The following is a 23,472-nucleotide window of genomic DNA, read 5'->3' on the forward strand; positions in this document are numbered from 1 at the left end:
CTCCTCCTCCTCCTCCTCCTCTCTGATATCCATGGTACTCCATAGATTCTCTCTGCCGCTGCCACACGACGTACCCCGACTATCAATCGGCTCTAGCTTTGAACAACTTGGTTCCTGGGTCTTGATGTGATTCAGAGTAGCCAATCTGCGCCTATCCGTTTCTCATAGACCCTGCAGCCTATCTATCAATGATTGGAGCCACCCAACAGCATTTATTTACTACTGCCATAAGAACCAAATTGACTTTACCTCAAGGCTTGTCTCCGTCCAATCATCAATCGTGTTACATCTCCAAGAATTCGTCTTCTTAGCTGACTGCTTCCAATCTCATCAATAACAATCGCTGTCAGTCCAGACTCGACAAGCCTCTGATAGCAGAGCCCAAGAGCCATGTTTGATAGCATAGGACAAAAGCCCGATGGCCGCTTGCCACGTTGATCAAGACCTAAAATTCGATACACGCCCCCCCTCGCAATATCAGCAACTACAGCGACAACCAGGGTTGAAGTACGGGGCATCCCCACACCACAAGATACTACTGCAGTATTCTGTGTGTACAGCACTTCACCGTGATGTTGTAGCTGCGGTGGAAGTAGCAAAAGCAGGGCTGACGAAGGACCAAATAACTTGGACAAACCCGCGGGGATGTGTATGAGTATGTGCATGGCTGCATATGCCCTTGGTGTGATTCAAATTGCCTTTCAGCCTTTGTTGTTGTCCTAATGCACAACGTACCTGACGAGCAAATATAGCTTGGCTACGTCTATTTTACAAGCCCCAAAGGCCCAAAACAGAGACCTTAGTCTTGGACTCTCTTCGTTCATCGCCCACTCTTCGTCGCTGGTCAGTTCTTGTCGGCCATTGGCATGCTTCACTTGTCGGGATCGTTCTTTCAGCATTCCATATGCATTCCATGGCGCGTCCTTGATCACGGAGCCGTGAGGCAACCGGGCCACATTTAACGGCCATGTTATTGCTACGAGTCCTGTGCCTTTCCCGCTGCGGGCCAGGTCTCGGTCGCGTCCTCTTGAAATCTTGTCCTAGTCGAGTGCGCGAGTGAACATAAGGTGGTGTCTTGATCTGCGGCCGCTGTGGGGCTTCATGGTTCGTCCCGAGGGCGGACAAGTGTCAGGAAACAAGGGGATTCTGAATGCTTGCAATCTCGACGAATTCGGTGAAAGCAAGGGATCTCATTCGCTGCTTTTCTCCTCCTCCGTGCGTCAAGCCCTTGCGTTGCGGACTCGAGCTCAATGGCACCGCCGGCCCATTGGAAGAAGGGATGCAGCTCAGGGATCCGTCATTGGACTTCCTCCCATGGTCTACGGCATCGAGTGCTCTTTACGACATCGTATCGTCCTACTTCTACAGGAAAGCTTGCATTGGATGTTTGCCGGCTTCCCCCCTTCCAATCTGAGACTTCTTTTTGGGCCAAAAGAGCTGTGCATGATGCCCATGACTGTGAATCAAGCTCTGAAGGAGAGATGCCTGCAAATCTCGCCACCGTGGAACATGCCAATTGACTTGGTAAGCCGCTACAACCATGTTGCGTGTGTTCCCCAAGCCATGCCTGTTGGCCGTTTTTGTTCAACAGAACCTCGTGGTATGTCTCGGCCGGTTGCTTCTGTTGTTGCGCAATAGTTTTGCATCTTCCAACCCACATATCAGGGCAGATTCTGGTCCAAAGGGCCTTGAAGGGAGTTATTTATGCGGCCTCTTCCCATTGAGCAACCTAATCCCTGGCTTTGAATGCGAAAATCATCCAGTATTTCTTTTTCTTTTGTTCTAGACAAAGTACGATCCTCCTTGTTTCCTTCCCACAAGGTCTCACACTGGAGCCTCAGCTTCTATTCTCCCCATAATATTTTCTGGGACAATAAGCAGGCATCCGCAAAGGATTCAGGTCAAGCTGAATTGAGTTAGTTAGCTCGTAATTGTAAATTGCTGCTAGTACTCGCCTCGGTAGTAACATATAAGAATAGGGGGAGTTTGCATGCTTTTCGTGCATGGCTGCCGGCTCACATGAATGATTAAAGTTCCGCCCTTCCACTAGAACGTTGGCCTGTCATTGAAGAACTTCTTTGTCAAACACCACAATCGACAGTTCAGAAGTCACTTCAGAACCATGCTGATGCGCACAAGACATGTATAGGCACAACGTGGCAGCATCCCTCTGGCCAAGACTGCAGCCTAGCCATTGCATTCCATCGACTCCGAAGGGGGAAGAGAGAATTGAATGCCTGTCGACATGACAAAGATACCATTGTATATTATCGCCTTTGGACACCCAGTCATCCCTTTGCCACCTCATCTGTGCTGGCTTCATGGTGTATCACGTCTTGCATGATTCGCACGCCTCGCTTTGAAAAACTTTGGAGCTTGAGTGACCATGCAAACCTAACTCGCTATCACATTAGATCTTTCAGCAAGCCGCAATATCTATTCTGGGGGGCGTGTGAGTTGATATGTATCAGTTGTAAGAACCTGTCGATATTACTCTATGGCGATGATTGCCTTGACATAGGCTACAACACCTTTCGTGAAGCAGTCCAGAAGACAAACTGTTGATACTATCGCTTTGTATCAACGCTAACTTCCAGAACTTCGAGGCCCATGTTAGGACCACAAGACTGAAGAAGTTGAAGTGGCTCGCCTTGATCTCATTCAGTCATGCAAGTATGCACATTGAGCGAAGAGTAAGACACACAATGTCACGAAGATAAGCTCTTTGTTCTCTCCCACCAACAGCATGTGGAGGCCCTTGCCCAGTCATGAGCAGAAGTGGCATCTAGGACAGCCATCAACAAGCATTTCTGCCACCCCCAACAAGGGATATGGCGGTGACAAAGGATTCTTCACGGGGAAACATGACGAGACATCCGAATACTGCTGAGCTGGCCTTCTGCTTCGGGAATGGCCTGCGTCTCGGACAACTGACTCGTCTGTGATGACTTCACAGCCCGCATGGAACCAGGAGCGTGAGGAGACAGGGAGCCAAGTCAAAGGAGCTTGATACTAGGCCTTAACATTGGGCATTGTTGGGCTCAGCAGGGATGCAGGTCGGACTCCCGATCTCTGTGGCTGGGGAGTGTCAAAGAATATACCCTTACGCATGTATATTGGGTGTCGGCGACTCTGTGCGTGTACTCGCATCTGTTTCGGTGGGTGGATGCACCAAGCGAGACACAAGCTGTAAGCTCGAGGCTCCCGGGTGTTCACCACTGCTCGTAATCCAGACGAAAAGTAGGAAATAATGACCGACTTGTAGGCCTGAGACTGGCTGTCGTAACAAACCATGTGTCGAGGGGATAAATACACAGACCATCCGTAGGCCTCAGATCTTTTGGTGAACTGTATTCCCTGCTTGCTGAGCCTGGTGATCACAACGGCCCGGTTGAGCGGCCGGCCCGGCCCGCTTTGGATTTCCATTCCAATATTTTGAGTCTTCGAGTCGAGCTTGTTTGCTAAACCGTTAACGCCAAGGCCAATCCTTTTCGAAGGCTCGGCATATTTCGAAAGTTTCTGAAAAGACCTTAATCGCGGGGTTTCCGCGGTAGAGCAGCAATGGTCAGTTGCAAATATACAGCCAGGTGGTATCTAATCACCATACAGGTTGAACAAGGACAGAACAGTACAGGACGAGGCTTCGACAGGTCATTACGGCGCTGAATATGGAATTTGACCGTAGAACCATAGTTAGAGGCAAGGCAACTCTATGACTCTGAACCGCCCAATGAGCAGCGAGCCTGGAAAGCCACAACCAGATCTGGCGAGTTTGAGTTTGAACCAGTCACCTGGGTTGCTGCAAATCATGTGTCTGAAGAGCGCTGCATGGAGCCCCTTCACAAGTAACGGGGAGGAAGCGCGTCCGATCGTACCTGGAGCCAATTGAGAAAAAAAAGATCTCACGAGCCCACAACAAGGTACGGTACGTCCCGGCATTGAGCCAGGCTCGATACCGATTTCGACCTGGAACATTTCGCATGGACCAATGTTCAAGCATGCGATACGGGATAGTTTCTGGCACATCATATCGGTCCTCTGTCTTTGTGTCATCTGGGCCTTCTGCATTCTGGCAGTGCCCTTGATTGAAAGAGCAGCTTCGAAGGCTAGCGTTGTAGCCATGTGGGGAGAGAATTGACAAGCAGGGGGGCAGTCAGGGATCAGCGGTTTCGGATGGGTCTTCCTGTACGGCAGACATGTTTCCATTGTCGCCGCATGGATGCCTACAGAAAGCAATGATTGGCCGGAAGCAAGATCTAAACCATGGCCATCCCAGAGAGCCAAGATCTTATAAGGGCACAAGATACAAACGACAGATGCTTGCCATGCTGGGCTTTCAACGATTGTAATGAGGCTGAGTCTGAATGACCAGGGGAAGGCGCAAATCGAGCAGGTCCCTTCGTCATCGTCCGTAATGTGGTTTGTTCTCAGGGATACACAAATTAGGGTGTGGGCTGAGGTCTTGGTTTGTTCCACAACCTGAAGACAGCGTCGCGGTAGTGTGGAGCGAGGTGTACTGAAGTATTGACAATCTGGAGACAACGATTCTTTTGAAATATCATCTTGATAAGGCTCTCGACTGGCTCGCAAAAGTGCACAAATTGCGGAAATGTTTAGAGAAAGGCCAAGTGTGGTATCCATAGAAGGAAACGAGCGCGCAAAACGCGACAATCCCTATTCAGGGCACGACAAAGGCGATGTCCGAGACATCATGCGGCAATGAATTGGATCTGAGTCTGCGATTTAGCGCTTTGTGATTCGACGGACCCAATTGACACGCATACCGTAAGTACACCTGTTGAACGACACTGGGGTCTAAAATTGAAGCCCCTGCTACTCTCTGTCTGTCAGGGTCTAGAATTCGGTCGCAGACTCAGGTGGGTTTGTAAACACGTCACGACGGCGAGGAAGCGCGCGGGTGTGAGGGTAGATTTGATGAGCACCATTGACAGAGTGATGATAGTTTCTCTTTCCTTTTTTCTCTCTCATCCCCCAAGATTTCCTGGTTCAGCAATGGTTTGAAATGACTTGTGCAGTCCCACGCATGGGAGTTCTGAAATGCATGTAAAACACTTGATGCTCTGTGGTAAGAGGGAGGAATAAGGTGCCACGTGCATAACTAGGTCAGCTTGGGCTGAAGGAAGGGCAGGTAGCGAGAGCTGCAGGCTGCATGAACATTGCACGTTCATCCCGCACGAACTGAGCAAGGGGATATCTCGTTGATCTTGGCCAGCTCATCGCTATTGATGGGTGGCAGCTAACTTAGCTGTTGGAGGCGGAGGAAATGTACCGCAACCACCACAACAGAGACTCGGATCGACGCATGGCGCGGATTAGGGTCAGGCCCCGGGGCCGGACTTCAATCGTTCATCAAAGAAGGTAGATGGAGTAGATCTTTCGGGTGGCTGTGATGAGCATATGCATGCGAATGCGGATATGTGATGTGATGTGATACGTATGATGTGCTGTATGCGGGTGTAAATAAGTGGGTTCCACCAGCCGGTGTGCCTGCGGTAGCTTGCAGGTGGATAACTCGACATTGTGTTTTGTTATTGTTGTTGTCAGGCGGATGATGATATTAATGTTGGGCCGTCGTGTTATACTTTTTTCTTCTTCGTCTTCTGAAAATGAGAGCGGTGAAGATAAGACATAGGCCAATAAAGGGAGGCCAAGTTGGTCCCGAAAGTGGCCAGGTGGGAACGCACGAGGGGAGGCGGCAGGTACTAACGATCCATGAAGGTAAGTGAGTACGGAGAGAGAAAGGGAAGCAAGAATGGGCAACAAAAAAAAACAAGAACGGCCGAGAGCCACTGCTAGGCTACAGGTTAGGCAAGTCAATCCCAAAAGACTCATCAACGACTTGAATGGATTATCTATAGTATACGGAGCAGTAAGTGTAAGTAAACGTTTTCTGACGAGTAGAGCCTGTTTATGTGTATAATTTGTGCAGTTTGAATTTCCCCTATCTCATCGAGTTGAGTGCTCGTGTCCTCAGGTGTCTTTTGAGTGTTTTTGAGTTCATGGTTCTTTAAGAACTTCAGATTATGGTGTTGATACCTGCAATAATAATTATACCTACTAGGTAAATGACATTGCTTATAAAGCTTTGATGCAGTCAGTACCTATTGAGGACCAATTTATCTTGTTCCTTGCCTAAAGTATATAGGCATCTTAAACAACTTGGAGTTGTATTCAAGTTGCAGCCCTGTAACTGACCCGTTTTGCAACAAGAGGTGGTGAAGAGGTTGACCAATAGAGGGCCATCACCATACCTTTCTTTTATTAGGCTCCCGCCATTAGTGTCTGTAGTTCGATAACGCTTGCGCTTAACCTCTATACAAGCTAACCCAATACGTCCTCCACTCCTCCACTTTAATGGACTTCCCCTCAACTCCAAGTTTCATGTCGAACTTTATGTTGTCTCACAAACCAAATACTCACATCATCTATCTTACCCTCTTGAAGTGACAGCTGCATACCTACTATCCGCGATATAGCGCAATAATTATTTCAAGTTAGGCGCAGTACTATCAGGGTTTATAGCTTGAGGCTCACCTACCGGCTGAACTACCTATTCGCCTTTCTTAGCGCCCTACGCGTCATCAGTCAATACTCTAGCCTCAACATTGAAACCGTCGCCTTCGACGGACGGAGTCGCTCCAACACATCGAGCCACTCCATCTCGGGTGGTTAAAAGCTTCGACGACAACAAAGTCTTGCTGGCCCCGCCACAATTTCTCCCTGAATTGCTGTTTCCTTTCTCGATATTGTGGTTACAACCGACTGACCAGACCGGCCGTATCAGCGACCGCACTTCTTACGCGCCGTGTTTATCCCTCGTCGTGTATTCCCTCATCGCCACTCTGTATTATCCACCGGGTTTTCCGTATTCTTCTTGTTTGTGCGGGAGTCCATCATCCACAACATTGTCTGTCGGAATCACGCGCAGCAACACTACTAGGTCTTTGGAGCCTCAACCCAGCTGTACATGTGACGATCACTCGACACTTACCTGACACATATGTTCTCTCGCCTCTTGGTTGCGTTCTGCCGTCTTGCCGGACCTTCGCGGACTTCGGGCCTGCTGGGTTGACGCATTATACCAATACCCCCATCCTCACACCCTTTCGCAGTACCCTTTGTTGCAAATAGCGCCGAGGGTAATTACTTAGATCGTCATGAAGCCTGTTGCCACATCGCCTGAACAGCTCACCTCACAGGTACATCGGCTGTCGTTCGCTTCACCCCGTCTCGAGAACGCTGGCTGTTTAGCTCCGGGCGAGGATGTCAACAGATCCTACCCTGCGATGTTCGTGACCACTGATGCCCGATCTGCAGCCAGCCCAATCGCCCCCAGCATCCCGCAAGAGGTAGCCTGCCTGAACTTTGCGACTGGTGACGTTTGCCCAGGCTCATCGCTTGGGACAAGCGCTGTCAGTTGTATCAGACTGCAAAGTGCCCTTCTTTCGCCCTCCCTCGAGGACCTGCCAAACGAGGTTTTGTTTCATATTATGGGTTTTCTGGACGTCAACGACCTTCTGTCAACGTCGAGAGTAAGTATCGACTACCTACCGTTAGCAAGAATAAAGTCTACCTTCCTATTGACATCCCGGGATCATTCATGAGACCTTGAATTGGTTCCGACAGCCCGAGACCTTGGGAACACAGACTGATACAGATTTAGACGAGCCATCTCCTTCGCGATATCTCTCAAGCCCCTATTTTACACCATTATCGGCTTCAGCGAGCCCGAATTAACCTTCCATCACGCCTATCGTCACCATCTCGTCCAACACTGGCTGATCTCATTGCTCGTTCAATCTTCATGACACATACTTCCATAGTTTCTCGAAAGTTAGCCCGATCCTTGGTATCAATCCGATTGTCTCGCCGCTTGGCAGCCAGACCCTCAGCCGCAGCCTTGGTTGAGCGTTCTGTTTTACCCAAGGAGTGCGTGCCTGGTATGACGTCAGTGCATGTGGCGCCAGCAATTGTCGCCAAGAAGAAGGCAATCGAGAAGGAGAGAGTTAAGGACGGATTGCGACAGTGGATCGCGTCGAGATGGAAGCGTGAAGTCAAAGAGCGCCAAGATGGCATAAGAAAATTCGAGGAGAGCCGTGGCATAGGACGCGTGTGGCGCCTCCGTAGGTTTTGGGAAAGAGTTAGTCGTGGCGAGGAGCGAGACAGTGCTTGGTAAGTCAGTGATATCAACTTCTATGAGGTGAATCGTTGTAAGGTCGCGTTTGCAATCATGCATGAAGGACCACTATAGTTCGGTTCTGTATTGGTCACAGTTCTGGCAGGGAGACGTCAGCGGCAGTAGTGGCTTTCGTCCTGTCGGCAGGATTACTTGTATGATACATTATGTACGATGTGGTGATGTTACAAAATCGACGAACTCCGTTATGTGTACTGGGGCCATGTGAAGGCGATCGGCGAACCCCTCACGAGTGGTATCTTTATATCATGCATGGTTATGCACAAAGTCCCTTTTGCTCAGGCTGTACGAAACCTGAAACCATCCCAATCATCATCTTCTTCGTCCTCCTCCTCATCGTCGTCCTCTTCCTTCTCTTCAATAGCTGGCGTGTCCTGATTCTCTTTGCCCAAGCTTGGAGGTTTTCCGGTGCCATTTTCTTGGCTGAAGCTTTCACCACGTTTGCGAAGGGCCTCCCTCTTGTCCTTTAACCGCTTTACGCGAGCTTCGAGCTCTTCCATTTCTTCAAACTCCTCTTCGAGCGCACGTGTTGCTTCCTCCTTTTCGTCTTCGAGATCGACATCAGCTTGAGCGCGTCGCTTCTCGGCCTCCTCCTCCTTCTGGGCATCGGCGGCAGCAGCTTCCTCCGCCGTCATGGCTGGGGCTGATATAGTCGCGTCTTCATCGTATGTGGCTGTTGTAGCAGCAATGTCGGCCTCGAATGCTGCCCATTCTGCCTCATCAACCGCCATTGCCGCCGCAGATGTAAGGCGCTCGTCTGCAGTCAGACTACTGGCCTGGCGTGACGGGAGCGATGCAGTGGCAGATTGTGAGGTCAGGTTATTAAGCTGACCTCCAGGGGTGGAAGCGGAAGAGCCATCTCGATGAGCTGGTGTTGCTGGTCTCGATGGGATTTGGATCTCAACCCCTTGTGACGGTGTAGTCGACGTCCTCCTAGTCAATCGAGGTGGTGTCAAAGTCTGATCCTTGTTATCCCTATCTCCGTCTCCATCCACTCCATCCGTCTTATTTCGTTTCCGCCTGCCATCGTCCATTTCGACATCTCCGTCTTTATCGTCGATAGCCTCCTCGTTATCGTCGTGTTTTCGTTTTTGTGAAGTCTGTTGTTGTAAAGCTCGAGCGTTGGAAGACGCCGTCGTTTGAGCTTTTATTAAGCGAGTTTTGTGTGCCTCTCCTCGGACATGTGAGTCCCATAACGATTCGGCCTTGATTTGCTCGTGGCAGAGGGTGCATAGAAGTTTGCCTGCATCAGAATAGGCGGCATATGGGTGTTCGATACGGCGAGCAGCGCGCTGTTGCCGCAAAAGAGAGCGTACGTCGGACATGGAAGCAGATGAAGATGAAGAGCTTTAATTCGTGACGTTGAAGGAATGTGGTAGCTGAAGAATACCACAGGTAAAGCAAGGTGTTCAAGTATATGAAGCTGGTTATAATTCGCGATATCAATTGGGCTCAGGAGATCAAGAGAAGCTGCCTCATAAAGAATAGGACTAGAGAAAAAAGAGGAATGTCAGAAAAGAAAAGAAAGAAATGCGTAGTGCTTATGACGTTGGATGGTAGAGATTCAAGGTCGCCGAAGGGTAGCAAAGAGGTGTGAGGTGAGCAACCACCGACGATTAACCGGCGCAAACGGATCTTCACTTTATTTCAGTGGGAGGGTCTACCTTTATCTAATCTTGTCATTAACTATTTGCGGTATCATCTTCGACGGTCACACAGCACGACACTAAACGATATTGAGTGATATCTACTTTCTCAAATCATTGAGACTTGCTGCATTAATAAATTCCTATTTAGGTAGCCAAGCTCTCAAAAAGCTTTGACCGCAGTTGCATCCACGTGGATTCCAACCATCCCACCAGAGTCTCACTCCCCCACCAGGAAACCTTGTCTTGCTCTGTCTTTTGAGCCGCCGTCTTGACGTACCGTCTTATTCTCTGCTCATACAACTGCTCATAAGATTGCTTTATGAGGCGATCCTCCTACAAGAGCTGAAGATGGCCGAACAACAGCAAGAGGGCCATTCGCTCTCATCCATGTTCCCTAATCCGCCTCCCTTTTGGCAGGACTTTACAACAGACAAGATTTCTCGAATTCAAGAACTAAGGACTTCATACATCGCGGAACATGGTGGCGATCCTTTGACAGTCCGCGTGCCTGGTATTCCCGAAGATCTCGTCAATCTGCAACCTCCAGCCGAGCCAGCTGATGGACGCTGGCGTGTATTTGGCGATCAGTACATGGTAGGTTAAGCAACTGCGACTATTTCTACAAGATTGTTGGCTAAGTTCATGTTTAGCTGGACGACAAGCTTCCAACTCTCGAAGATCAAGGGATTACCAATCTTCCCTCATCATCACAGCCGGAGTCCAAGGATGCTAAGCGCTTTGATCGCGCCTTTGAGCTCAAACGGCTAGCTAAATCGCTTCTGTTAAATTTTCTCGAGCTCTCTGGAACGTTATCGCATAACCCATCGCATGCCGAAGCAAAAGTGCAGGACTTGCGCACACTCTTCATCAACTTTCATCACATCCTCAACGAGTACCGGCCACATCAAGCACGCGAATCAGTCATTGCGCTGATGCAAGAGCACCTAGACCGCACGCGAGCTGAGACCATGGCCATACGGATACAGGTGGACAAGGCACGCCGCGTACTCGATGGCCTGGGCAGCTTAAGCGTACCCGATGTGCCCAAGGCTTTAGGACAGAACACCGAGGGGGATGATCTGGAGTCGTTGGCGAAACAAAGAGAAGCAGACGTGTGGGCTGCCACAGATGCCTTATTTACTTGAGGCCGGGTATTGGCACAAGCATCAGATATTGTCCCTACCGTCACATTATTATCAAGGGAGTTGCAAAGATCAACTTCCCAACAAACGAGACAGTCTTCCCACATTGGGCAGCCATTTCGCACATCATATTCTCAGAATTTAGTCCCGAAGGATGACCGCAGCTGGAGTCTTGGAGCGGGGCGAATTTTATTGCACAACCTTGTATAATGGACTTCTTTTTTTTAGAGGGTTTACAAAAAAAGAGAGGAATTCACACAACGAAGGTCGCGATGTTTGCGACATGGAGCGAACCTCAACATCTACGCACATACAAGTGGAAATACATCAAGCCAAGCCTCGGGTTGTCAAAAGGCGGTCATAAACTTCGTCTGAGTCGTTGATTCAATATACACTCTTCAGCTGCGCTATGTTTCCCAGCAGCATCGCGATGCAACACACAAAGGACTATAAAAGCTCAATTCTCAAACAACAAACACCCGGCCTTGTTGCCTCGCAACTCATGTTGTTATTCGATCCCCCTTACAGGATGGTGCAGGGGATACAGCAGCATTCGTAGTCGCCACATTCGATACACTTGGTTTTGGTGCCCGTGGCCTCGGAGGGCTTAATGATGGACTCGGCAATCGAAGTGGCAGCGCTGCCGGGACCGTTGCGGTCGTAGAGACATTTGGAGGAACCGCAAGCCATTTTGGAAGTTGCTTGGAATTGATACAGGAGAGCTTAGAGGGATCTGCAGTTTTGCTGGGTTAGCTACCATTCGTTCATCTTCATCTTTGACTTTGATGAGTTGATGCGCAGGAACAAGAGGAGAAGAGGCGTGTATTTGTTTTGACTTACCGATGCGATAACGAAGTCAGTGAGATTTAGGGGTAGAAGAATGAAGTTCCAGGTTTCAAGCTGCAGCAGGAGAGCAGGAGCAGGAGTTGGAATTGAATTTCAAGCTTGGGCTGTAGCTTGGACCATGCCGACCTATTTTGGGCTACAGCTGTAACATGATTGCGTCACCAATTGGGCTAAAGTGTGGGGGTGGATTGTGATTCAACGTGTAGACCCTGGATTTGATCCCTACCTCTTGGCAATCTCCCTGAGAGCTCAGCCTCTATTGAGCCACTGCAATGATGAAGCTTTGGGAGAGAATATATTCCGAGTACGCTACTGAAGTAATTAACCTGCCTCTGTTTTCGGAGATGAACACTGCGGTCTAATATCAAGATGGCCAGAACTCATGTCATGGCATATCGAGCTGGATTGCCCGATGAAGCACAGAATCAATGTGTGTTCAAAGTAATACTTAACAAACAATAAGGTTATCAAAGTTAGAGATGTCTCATAGCAAAGCCAGTTCTTGACAGGCTTGCCTGTGCCAGATGGAAGACTTGTTTTCTTCAACATCCAAGAGCAGGCATGGGCACTGCCTATTGAAGAGCTCATCATGTTTAGGAAGACGAAATAAGATACCTTCCTAGATATAAAAGGCATCGAGCTTATGGAAATTAGGGTGTTAGTAATGTAATGCTGTCTCTATGCTTGTTGCTGAGATTGATGTCATACCTTAGACAATAAGGTGACGATGCTCTGACAGCATACACTTTCGACTTTTTCTTCTTCTTTTTAGACATAGATAGCACATGCCCCTATAAAAGTCTTGACATGTACGAGAATCTTGAACTATTATATAACGCTTGAAAAGAACTCAGTAATCTACGCAAACATGTAGCCTCTAGGCGTTATTTCGCCTCGTCAGACGGAGCAGGCAGGCAAGCATTCGACCAGCAATCCGCAACTGATACTAATAAGTTCAATGACAGAGCAATATAGACCTCTGTAAAGAATATATGCGAATACCTTATTCTCCCACCGAAAACAAGGGCGCTTCATCGGTTCAGTCTCTCTGCCACCAAGACAGCTGGTTCTGGGCACCCGCTACATCTCCCGGCTGCGAGACGCCCATGGACAACGCGTAATCTCACTCTACCGTCATGGCCAGCGTTGCAGACCTCGAAGCCATCCGCTTCGGCCAGTCCTGGGCCAAAGATGGACAGGTCCTGTTAAGATAAACGGCCCAGGAAAGTCATTGTGGAGGGCCGTATAAGGGTATATCCAAGACAGGGAGACATGCGCAGTGGAGCGCTGCCGCGATCTTTGAAGTCGAGGATGGGAAAATCAGAAGTTTCACCAAGGACTGGGATCAAAATACTATACAGGTGAGTGTACTTACCTGTCACTGGTTAAGGGACGATGCTAATGTTGGTGTAGATTCAGCTTGCATGGGCACCAGTTCGAGAGAGCGATAACCCAAGATGGAATTCCAACGCATTAGGTAGTCCTGAGGGAGCTCGAAAGCGTAATCGATGACGACTGCTTCATTCTAAGTCACTGGGCAGTCATCATATTCTCAACGACCTATTTGTTGTAATTCCTGTCAATATAGGGATATATACGCCCCCGGTCCGTCAACGGCGGCCATACAGGAATCGTGCAAAGAAGGGGAGGTAGCCGGGCAGGTCGCAATGTTACGGAACCTCATGTATAGATCATAGGTTTATCAATGTACCTTTTTTGATACGAAATTTACCTAACAGCGATAGAGTTCTAGCAGTCCTACAGTAACAAAGGCTTATCTCAGTCGAGGCATCAGCATTGGTCCAATCATGGTCTCCTAAAAGACCTTGATTGAAACGAGCGGCGTCGATCTATACGATACCAGAACTCAGGCTGGCTATGCGGAGTTTGAAGTCTGGAGCATGACCAACCTGTGAGAAAGTCCAAGTCTCTTTCTTAAGTGTGCACACTCTTCAGTCACTGAATGATTTCGACTGCCAACACTCCTGACGTACGATCCAGGTCAAGCATCAGGTTCCGTCCTCTATCTCGCATACTTAGGCACGCTGGATCATGGCCTCTCGGTCAGGACCGGTGCCGATGTACTTGATCTGCACAACTTTAGCAATTGCGGTGGAGGTCACTATGCGCGTCCACCTACCTTGACTCCAACAAACTTCTCGATGTACTGCGGTTTGTCAGTGACACTGTTCATCAGGCTAGCCCAGGTAAATATGCTCACCTCGACGTACTCGCGGGCTGCCCTAGGAAGGTCGTAGTAGGTCCTCGCGTTGGTGGTCGGCTTTTGCCAGCCTGGCATCTCGTGGTAAACCACCTCAGCTCGGTTCAGGATGTCAAGATCCGCAGGGTAAGAATCCAGTTCCTGGCCAAATGGTCAGTTTACACCATCTATCATCATGTCGGCATCACTGACCTCTCCATCAATCTTGTAGGCAATGGCGATCTTGATCGTTTCGAAAGTATCCAAAACGTCGAGCTGCAGAGTGTTAGAGAGCTTTGATGCGTGCCACGGGCTTTCTCTACCTTTGTGAGATTCAAGCTGTCGTAGTAATTGATTGAGTTGCTGTATTTGACCACAACAAGGTCTGTGTGTGCTTGTCAGCTGTGTTCCCTACTACTCAAGTTTTCAAGGTTGTGTCTACCAAGCCTGAAAGCGGTCAATAAGTTTGTCAGCAGCAAAGAGCCATGGTGAAAACTGACCATCCACATCGGCGTCTGCGGCCAGTCGACGTTCCCTAGGTAAATCTCGTCAGCTATAGAAGCTCGAAACCTCCGGAGCGCTTGTGGTCTCACCCATTCGCGTCCAATCTCCTGGAGCTTGGTGCCGATCCTAAGTTTATCATTCAGCTTCAGAATAACCTCAAGATGGTAGTCAAGACGCACTCTTCGGTATCTTCGGTCTTGAAGGCTCCAGCCCCAACACGGGTGGTATCTGTTGCTAGTCAGCAGTAGATTATGGCCATCAAGTAATCGACATACAGGCCTTAACCACTCCAACCGTCTCCGTGATATTCTTTGGGTTCAGTGCAAGTCCGCCAATAATACCGGCAAGTGTAGTACTTGAGGAAGTGACAAACTGTAGTTAATCATAAGTACTAGTGCAAACCGGAAGGTCAAGTTGGCGGAAACTTACTGGATAAGAACCATAATCAACATCTAGCATCAGTGCCTGTTCAGTTGGGAACAAGTACAAGCGCCAGGTCTTCAGAACCCCTTTCCTTCACACGAGACTTGACTGACACTGATCTACCAACTTGTCAGGTGGCGCCGAGGTTTGACATGAAGCCACGGGCTCATCTAGAGACAGACTTTCTGAGCACAGTTTGGGACTCTAACCTCGAGACGTCATGTCTGGGTCTGCTCCAAGCTGATCCTAGGCACACATTTCGCATGAAACCATCGTTGACTCCACTGACCACGCTTGACAGTCAAGTAGACCAGTAGAAGTCAAGGCTCTGTATGACTCCCGAACTCTGCCGAGGCGTGAACATATACACAGCTTGTCACAGCGCATACCGCTTGTTGGGTACCGCTAGCAAAGCCAATGCTCAAATGAGCAATATGTCTTGCCTCGAGCTAAGAATCCTGCGGGATTAGGGGAGAGGACTGTGAGACCATGGGCGCGGTGCTCGTTCCGCTATGCGTCAGTACTACTCGTTTAGTCACAGGATGGGAACCTTACGTTTGCGCCTTCGACCACGATTTTCATGTTGCTCTCTTGTGCGGATTTCATAAAAGCCACGCCGTCCACGACGTACTTGCTGAGCGTTTGCCTATACTCATCGAAACGAGTAAGCTCGGCCTTGATGTCATATTTGAGCAGTTCTCCGAAGCGCTTTTGAAAGCCGTCGGCCAAGCGCCTCAACTTCTGCTCAAAAACTTCAGGGTTGAAGACATCGCTCATTTTGATGCCAGTTCGCTGGGCAAGTTAACACACAGCCCGTTCCATTATAATGGCTATCTCTTACCGCTCTACTTGTCTGATAGCAGGGACCAATGCCTATGGCGCAAGTTAGACTTCGTTGCTTATATCGGGTCGCTGGCAAGACAATGGCTGGGGTTCTCCACGCCATTGAGATTTGATAATGTTTGCGATGACATGATGAAAACAGAAAAGAATAATCCGTCATGGAGTCCCGGGGTGAGCATACCGCGTCTCGTTGTTCCAATAGCTGCGTCTAGTGTAGACGTTAGCCTTTCGTTCTCAGGGACAATGCCAGAAACTTGGACGAACCTCCAAGTTCCTCCTCCTCGAGACCGTCCACTGCGATGTGCAGGTCCAAGAGAATGTTGACCCTATCAGAAACAAAGATCCGATCATGTACCGCAGTCAGGTTTTTCTCGAGCTCCTTGAGCTCGCTAAAGAAACTTGGGCTAGAAGACAACAGAGTTAGTATTTTTTGGCATGCTCGGTTGAAGGCGTGAGCCAGGCCAGATGCCAACAAGATGCTGATGTGGTAGTCGACTTAGGAGTGCAGGGCTATATAGGGGCTTACACGTGGAAAACAACGCCCGAACCGATGAAGTTCATGCTATGGTACCTGTCAACCTCGCTGTCGCCAGCTTGAACGATCATTATTTTCGACTAACCATCTGGGGTTGATCAACCCAGAGGGCAAGAGGTGAAAGCTGCCTCTACGTTAGCAATTATCCAGTCCCTCCGCATGTGCTGTTTCTTACCTGTAGGAAACTCCGTTTACACTTGGCACATATTAGCAACACAATACGTATGAACACGTCGATCGATAGAAAGAGTTTAACAAACCGCACGAGATGTCCAGCGTTATGTCCACCCTTGGGGTTGATTAGCAAGTATTCAGTTCTGCCTGGATTGTGCTTACCGCGGCTCGGGCACAGAGCTGAGCCTCCTGGCACTGTCCATCAACCAATTTGCCCTTCTGGAGTATGTTTAGTGCCTGGGTTTCATCTGTTGTGTTTGGCCCTCCCTAAGTACTCACACCTTCGTCACCTATGGAAGTCCTGGTCAGTATAATTGCATCGAACCGATATCGGCTGGATACGGAGGAAGGGCATGTTCCAGAATAGGTAGGGAGAGAAACATACCCCATTGGGCTCCGAGAATGACAGTTATCGGCATGTTGTACAAAATCAAATCTGACTGCCGTAGGTGCTGTCGTAGTGTCTATAGAGAAAGAATAAAGGCGTGATCAGGACAAAGTGACGAGGTTCAATAAGTGAATAGCCACGTGATTATGGCGGGGTGCTTGCACCATATTTACCCCTCCGTCTCCATCGCGGTAAGGTAAAGTAAGGAATTTGGCGGCCAGTTCCCAGCCAAGACAACTCGAGTATAGGCAGTCCAGATAGTAAGGTCTGTCTGTATAAGGCATTGTTCAGTCCTGCATTGTCTTTTCTGCATACAGCGTCAACTATTCTATGCCTTCGAGTTTGCAAGCAACTTATCGTGTCTACACTCTGTATACATATTTCTCACTGAACCTGACCAGACCGACCCCCATGGACTTGATTCGAGGGATGCTTGACGTTGCTGATATCTCTGCTATGAATGCTATGAACGGGAGTACGGCACGCTCCTGAGGCTGAGGGAGCTTGTTTCCGTAGGCACGAAGTTGGTGAACTATTACTCTAAAAGCTATTTTCATATGGAAAGAAGTATACCAAGTCCCTAAGCTGAAACAAACAAATGGGGAACACCGGGGCGTGAACGGCACCCGGGAACAGTCTGCCAGAACGGAGCGGAGGTTCCACTTTTACCGAACTGTCAGGCAGCCGACGTCGGCTGCTTCATATGACATGCAGCGAGATGGACGGACCAAGCGGACGATTAAACATATTTACTCATTTATGATTGAGCCATCGCCTATTATATTGACATTTCAGTTGTTATTAACTGATAGCAATTATTTATCACTAGGTACTTATTTACATCTTCAGGACTCGATTTAGATATAACAGGTAGTGAGGATAGGTAAGGTATAATTTAAGAATATAGGAAACCTGTGTTGCAATGCAAAGATGTTCTCCCAGTTTTAGGTACTCGAGTTCTCACAAGCTCCACAAGATCGTCTGTAGGATACCTGCATGTAACTAATTATCCAAAACTGCCAAATATGGGCTGAGGGCCTTGAAACATTCACAATTGATTGGCAAATCGAGGACGAATAATAGAACACATAGGAAGAGAAAGTCATGACTACGGTACAGGTATGGTAAGGTATATAAAAGAACACTAATCCGCGACTTTCGCTTCTCGAGAGTATCATGATTTCCAATAGACCATGCCTAATCATACTCTGCGAAAACATATACATGCCGCCTAGCCCATATTAAGGAAAAAGCAAAACCGCCTTGTGGAAGCCTCTGTTGTTCAACTCCTGCACGCCCCTTGCTGGCATTTCATATATTCTTGTGTGTTACTCTTTTTGTTCCATAACATCATTATGCACCAGCTCCTCCTGTCTTTTCTGTGACGCTCTCCTTCTCCAGAAGATTACCAAGATGCTGCAGGTCGTCTCTAGCTTTTGGATCACGCTCCAGAATCTTCCTTACGACTTCCCACTCCTTACGGGCCATCTGGAACGCTTGAGGCAAGATAAATTGCACGGTTGGGGCTGTTATCCACTGTCCTAGGAGCTCTTGTGCCATGGCCACGCCTGCCTGCTGAGCCTGGTGCCTTTGTGCTTCTGTCACCTGTGCTGGCGCGGCTGCAGGTGCCGGTGTTGGAGCTTGTGGTGGCACCGGTGGCCGAGTGTACGGTGGCTGGGGAATTGGCACAGGAGTTGTAGACTGCCATTGGCCTGGTGATGATTGCTGAGGAAACCCTCCCTGAAACCCTCCCTGAGGGGCCTGGGGGGTCGCGGGAGAGAATGCCGGGCCCGCGGACGCTGTCGAGTTGCTTCTCTGAGCATGTGCTGCAGGCACTGGTGTTCCCAGGGCTTTGGCATCTTGTTGATTGACAGTCCCATCCTTCAGGTGTTTGAGTTGGTCAGGCTCGTTATGGTAAACAAACACTGCAAGCAACATTGGTTCTGTCCGGACCCTCGGGATCTTATTATCGACCAGGTTGAGCATAAACTCAGGATAGTTGTCTTCCCCTGCAGGAACTGGTACCAGATATGTATCTCGTACATTGCCGATTGCCTTATCTCCAATTACGCCATACCGCTTCTTGTTAATGAAGTAGTTGAGAAGATTGTGAAACTCAGTATCAGAAAAGGGCGAGACCGGTGAAACTGAAACGACAATGACATCAGTGCTTTTGCTGTAACGAAGACCACATAAGTACTCGATAGCAGTTTGTTCGGGGATTCGTCCGGCTACTGTCATCCTCTTTGGGATCAACTTAGACCACGGTCCAACTGAAGCAAAGTTGGCACCACCGATATATTTGGCTGTGGCTGGGAAGTCAGCAATCGAGCTCATGGCGAGAGAGCCTTGCCAGATGACATCGGGGTCCTGAGTCTCCTCTGTGGGCGAATAAGGAGGCGACTCATTCTCATCTTGGAGCATGCGATCTACATCGGGATCCACGCCCGGACCATTGGCTCCAGTTACCAGAGCCGAAGGCCGCCTATTCTGAGTTGTAGTGGGAGACTTGACGCTGGAGAATACTTCGTTGATGTCGAATTCAGGATGGCTTGGCGATCGCTGCTTATCGTCCTGCTGCTGTGGGTGCGAAGCCAGGTCCGCTTTGTCGCCTCCTGTAGGTTCCTTTTTAACGGCCTGAGGCTCTGGCCGGCGAGGAGGTCCTGGCGGGAGGGGCACAGCAGAGTCGTTGACAAATGTTTCGTCGTCAACGACCTCTTCGCCCTTATGTGTTCGTCGGACGCGAGGTCCCGTCTCAGAAGTATAAAGTATAGACTGTTTCTCGGCCTTTGCTTTCATCTCGGCTGTCTGCTTCTTCATTTCCGACGAGGCAAGCTGCTCTGATGTCATAGTAGCCAGAGTTGCGGGAGACAGAGTCTTATGGACAAGTCCATGACACAACTCTGGATTGTTCTTCAGGTTGAAGCTTAGTGACTTGATTTGCTGGTTGTATTCTTTCTGTCCCTTGGTCACAGGGTAGGAATCATACACAGCGCGCTCAATCTGGAGCGAGAAAGTTTCAGTCATAGACTCAACTGTGTTGCCCTCTTCCAGGTCCAGTTCGCCCTGCTTCTGCATCAATGTCAAAACATGGCTGATAGACTTGCTCATGGCTTTAGCTGGGCCAGTCCGAGGACCAGGCAGATCTGATATCGATTCGGCGAGGTCATCAGGTGGTGTATAGGAGACAGGAACAGGAGTTGCACCGTTCTCTGATATGCGGCGAACCTTGGCAGACTGCACAATGTATTAGCATAAGCATTTGGGGAAAAGGGGGTGTGTAAATCGTACCTTGCCATCGGCGTCATGAGACTCTTCACGGGCTTTTCGCTTCCCCGTTTTTGCTTCTTTCTTATCTTTGGTCGTGTCCGGAACAGGCACAGGAGAAGACTTGGCTTTGGCCTTATCTTCCTCCTTCGTCTCGCTGTGACGTTTGCCTTTGCCTTTTCGTCCGCCACGCTTCTTCTTCTTGGACTCCTCCTCATGCGCTTTGCGCCGAGCTTCCCAAGGTTTCTCTCCTTTAGCTATGCCATCGAGGAGCTCCTTGTGATCGTCCGGTCTGCATTCCTCGCACCAGTAATGCTCCGGTATCTCATCATCGTATGAGCTTACCCCAACACATACGTTGTGCTGCCATGCGCCGCAGGTTTCGCAAGCGATCCAGGCTTCACCAGAATCTTCATCTTGTTCGGTAGCGCCGCATACACAGCGGATGATTTCCTCTTCCTCCTCTTCCTCTTGTCCTTGCTGCTGTTCCTGTTCCTGTTCTTGTTCCTGCTCTTTGGCTTTCTTGGTCTTCTTAGTCTGTCGCTTTTTGGGCACGGTCGCAGGTTCAAGTTCGTCGAACGACTTCGTATGCTGGCCTTTAGTGGCGCGTACCGATCGTCGAGGTTCCGCTTCGCCTGAGATGTTGCTGTTAGTTGGTGCTGCAGAATGCGTGGTGTCGCGGTGTCGGTCGCGCTTTGGGGGTGCTGTGTCTTGAACGAGCTGGGATTGCTTCGGGGACTTTGCGAATCTTTGTCGCTTACCGGACATGATTAAGAACGTGCGAATGGCTGTGATGTGGTGTTTTGGATGAAGCGACGCGTGCCGATGTGGTGCGGCTTTTGGTGGCGTGGCAGATGTTGGGAGGGATTTCTACTGTTGCAACGAAGCGCAGGTTGGTGTGTGCCCTTAGACAGGCATTGAGGTAATTACGTGGGAAATAATTGAGAGTCACGACTATGTCAAGAACAGATTCAGGCTCTTCCCAGCTGATCCACGCGCAGATGCTTGTCTTCAAATCTCTAACCGTGTTGGCGCAAAGTGGTGCCTTCACTAGCACAGGCACTCAGGTAGAATGTGGCCTGCGTCTGAAGGGTAAGAATAGGTTTCTGTAATTCGAAAGTGGTGAATGCGATGAAAGCGGCAATGCCTTGAAGCGACCTCACGAACTGCGTGAGAGGAGCGCGACGATTTTGCGATAGTGGAGATCCAGTATCAGTGATTTGCGATAGGTCGCGTGCCGTGGTTGGAATGACGCGCGCACTTGAGAATCAATGTCAGGGGAGTGTTTTAAGATGTCCCGCGAAATAAATGCAAGCAGCCGTAGTCTCTCGGAGCTGGTTGGGCCAGGATGGTGCTGGATGAAATGATGATGATGTAGAAGAGAAGAGTTACGATCCCGAAACTGGAGGGGAAGGGAGCTATTGCGGAGGTAGAAAAACTAGTAGCTTTCGCCCGGGTCGCCAATGCCCTGTAGCTGAATTGTGGTGGCAGGTGGCAGGAACTAACCAGGCTTCATGGGGGCAAGAAAACACCGAACCTTGATACAGGGTGTCAAAATAAATACAGCAAAGAGTTACCTAAATTGAGACCAAGTTTACCTAAGTATTTTTGCTACCTAAGGCAAAGGCCCTGGGTTTTCTTTCCTCCCCTAGCCTGTTCAGGAGCCAACGCCTGTGACAATGTGATTGCTTTGCGTGACAATGGAGAGCAAGTATTGCATGCCTGATTGTGGCAATATGTTTGCCTGATTAACAAGCCTACCAGGTACTTTGTACCTTTCTTCCTGTGACCGAGGTGTATGAAAACAATAAAACATGGGATTAGTCATGAGGCAGATCAGCCTTGCAGTTTGGGGCCCAAGTCATTGGCTAGACTTTACCCCCCATTAGCAACCTGAGGCAACACTCTTCAGCCTTAGTGTCAAGCAGCTCACCAGCAGAAAGCTAACGCGGCGCGGCGGCCTAGAGCTCCGTTACAGGTAACGACGTAGACGAATCCACAGCCTCAACACCATCTCAGCCAGACTGTCACCATCACAACGGCTCTCTGTTACTTTCGACCTGGTTTTTAGTTGTTTCAGAGAGGCTTGCCACATTCTTCATCTCTCTTATCTCGTAACCACAACGAATCCATCATGTCTCGCCGTTACGATTCCCGAGTACGTTGGCCCTTGAAGCTCCAGTACCTCGAAGCTCTCCCACCAAGCTAACCGGCTTCTATAGACAACCATCTTCTCACCAGAGGGCCGTCTGTACCAGGTCGAATATGCTCTAGAAGCCATCTCACACGCAGGCACAGCCATTGGCATCCTGGCAAAGGATGGTATCGTCTTAGCTGCCGAGCGAAAGGTCACCTCAAAGCTTTTGGAGCAAGACACCTCCGCCGAGAAGCTCTACATCTTGAACGAGTGCGCAAACTCTCCATTGTCTACCTCGCTAGGTCGAAGGTTGTTTATTAACAATATTCTCGTTTAGCAACATGATCTGCGCCGTCGCTGGCATGACCGCCGATGCCAACATTCTTATCAACTACGCCCGACAAGCCGCTCAACGATACCTCCTCACCTATAACGAAGACATCCCTTGCGAACAGCTTGTGCGTCGACTTTGCGATCTTAAGCAGGGATACACCCAACACGGTGGTCTACGACCCTTTGGTGTGTCTTTCATCTACGCCGGTTGGGATCCTCGTAGACAATTCCAGCTCTATCTCAGCAACCCCTCTGGCAATTACGGTGGTTGGAAGGCTACAAGTGCGGGTGCCAACAATGCAAGCGCACAGAGTCTCCTCAAGCAGGATTACAAGGAAGACTGCACTCTGAAGGAGGCTTGCGGCATGGCGGTCAAGGTTCTCAGCAAGACGATGGATTCTACCAAGCTGAGCAGCGAGAAGAGTACGTCGTGTCTATACATATCTACCAGAACTCCCGCTAACATCACTCCCAGTTGAATTCGCGACAGTAGGACAGACCGAGGACGGCAAGATCTACCACCGCCTGTGGAGTGCTGATGAGATTACGGCGTTGTTGAAGGAGCATGACCTGGCGAAGAACGAGGAGACAGAGGAAAAGTAAGCAACAAGGCTATAGATTCTTGATAGATGGGGGGAGGAATGCGGGGCCACTCTTATCTGCCCCTGTACAATAATATCATGAAATGACCACAAAACGAGACTTATCCAACGCCTGGCTTGACCAAGTCTAAAAGTGTTGTCGAACACATGGTGCTTCGGTGAAGGAGTAATGCAATGCAGTCTAAGCCAGAGCATCTCGGGCAAGCATTCA

General features: G+C 49.4%; 6 protein-coding genes across 6 annotated transcripts; 3 read left to right on the forward strand and 3 right to left on the reverse strand.

The window, feature by feature from the left end:
* Nucleotides 1-7,178: 7,178 nt before the first annotated feature.
* On the forward strand, nt 7,179-8,197 carry FTJAE_13606 (f-box domain protein; the record flags this gene model as incomplete). Its single annotated transcript, XM_037346767.1, has 2 exons — nt 7,179-7,553; nt 7,685-8,197. 2 exons carry the CDS (start codon nt 7,179-7,181, stop codon nt 8,195-8,197), a joined length of 888 nt encoding a protein of 295 aa, XP_037199354.1.
* A 299-nt stretch (nt 8,198-8,496) lies between these two features.
* On the reverse strand, nt 8,497-9,543 carry FTJAE_13607 (coiled-coil 16; the record flags this gene model as incomplete). Its single annotated transcript, XM_037346768.1, has 1 exon — nt 8,497-9,543. One exon carries the CDS (start codon nt 9,541-9,543, stop codon nt 8,497-8,499), a length of 1,047 nt encoding a protein of 348 aa, XP_037199355.1.
* Nucleotides 9,544-10,215: 672 nt separating this feature from the next.
* On the forward strand, nt 10,216-11,012 carry FTJAE_13608 (MED7-member of RNA polymerase II transcriptional regulation mediator complex; the record flags this gene model as incomplete). The annotated part of the gene is made up of 2 exons (XM_037346769.1): nt 10,216-10,461; nt 10,518-11,012. 2 exons carry the CDS (start codon nt 10,216-10,218, stop codon nt 11,010-11,012), a joined length of 741 nt encoding a protein of 246 aa, XP_037199356.1.
* Nucleotides 11,013-13,891: 2,879 nt separating this feature from the next.
* Nucleotides 13,892-16,953, reverse strand: FTJAE_13609 (adenylosuccinate synthetase; the record flags this gene model as incomplete). The annotated part of the gene is made up of 18 exons (XM_037346770.1): nt 13,892-13,945; nt 13,996-14,022; nt 14,077-14,217; nt 14,269-14,331; nt 14,556-14,685; nt 14,739-14,787; nt 14,835-14,931; nt 14,989-15,024; nt 15,538-15,774; nt 15,824-15,855; nt 16,007-16,033; nt 16,090-16,229; nt 16,446-16,484; nt 16,536-16,556; nt 16,621-16,649; nt 16,697-16,753; nt 16,814-16,824; nt 16,920-16,953. The coding sequence occupies 18 exons, from the start codon at nt 16,951-16,953 to the stop codon at nt 13,892-13,894; spliced, it is 1,224 nt and encodes a 407-aa protein (XP_037199357.1).
* Nucleotides 16,954-18,275: 1,322 nt separating this feature from the next.
* FTJAE_13610 (CTI6 Cyc8-Tup1 interacting) lies at nt 18,276-20,957 on the reverse strand (the record flags this gene model as incomplete). The annotated part of the gene is made up of 2 exons (XM_037346772.1): nt 18,276-20,159; nt 20,214-20,957. The coding sequence occupies 2 exons, from the start codon at nt 20,955-20,957 to the stop codon at nt 18,276-18,278; spliced, it is 2,628 nt and encodes an 875-aa protein (XP_037199358.1).
* A 1,366-nt stretch (nt 20,958-22,323) lies between these two features.
* Nucleotides 22,324-23,262, forward strand: FTJAE_13611 (proteasome subunit alpha type-4; the record flags this gene model as incomplete). Its single annotated transcript, XM_037346773.1, has 4 exons — nt 22,324-22,347; nt 22,412-22,596; nt 22,664-23,082; nt 23,135-23,262. 4 exons carry the CDS (start codon nt 22,324-22,326, stop codon nt 23,260-23,262), a joined length of 756 nt encoding a protein of 251 aa, XP_037199359.1.
* Nucleotides 23,263-23,472: the final 210 nt, after the last annotated feature.

The sequence above is a fragment of the Fusarium tjaetaba genome, assembly GCF_013396195.1.
Source record: "Fusarium tjaetaba strain NRRL 66243 chromosome Unknown NRRL66243_c0000447, whole genome shotgun sequence".
Taxonomy (NCBI): Eukaryota; Fungi; Ascomycota; class Sordariomycetes; order Hypocreales; family Nectriaceae; genus Fusarium; species Fusarium tjaetaba.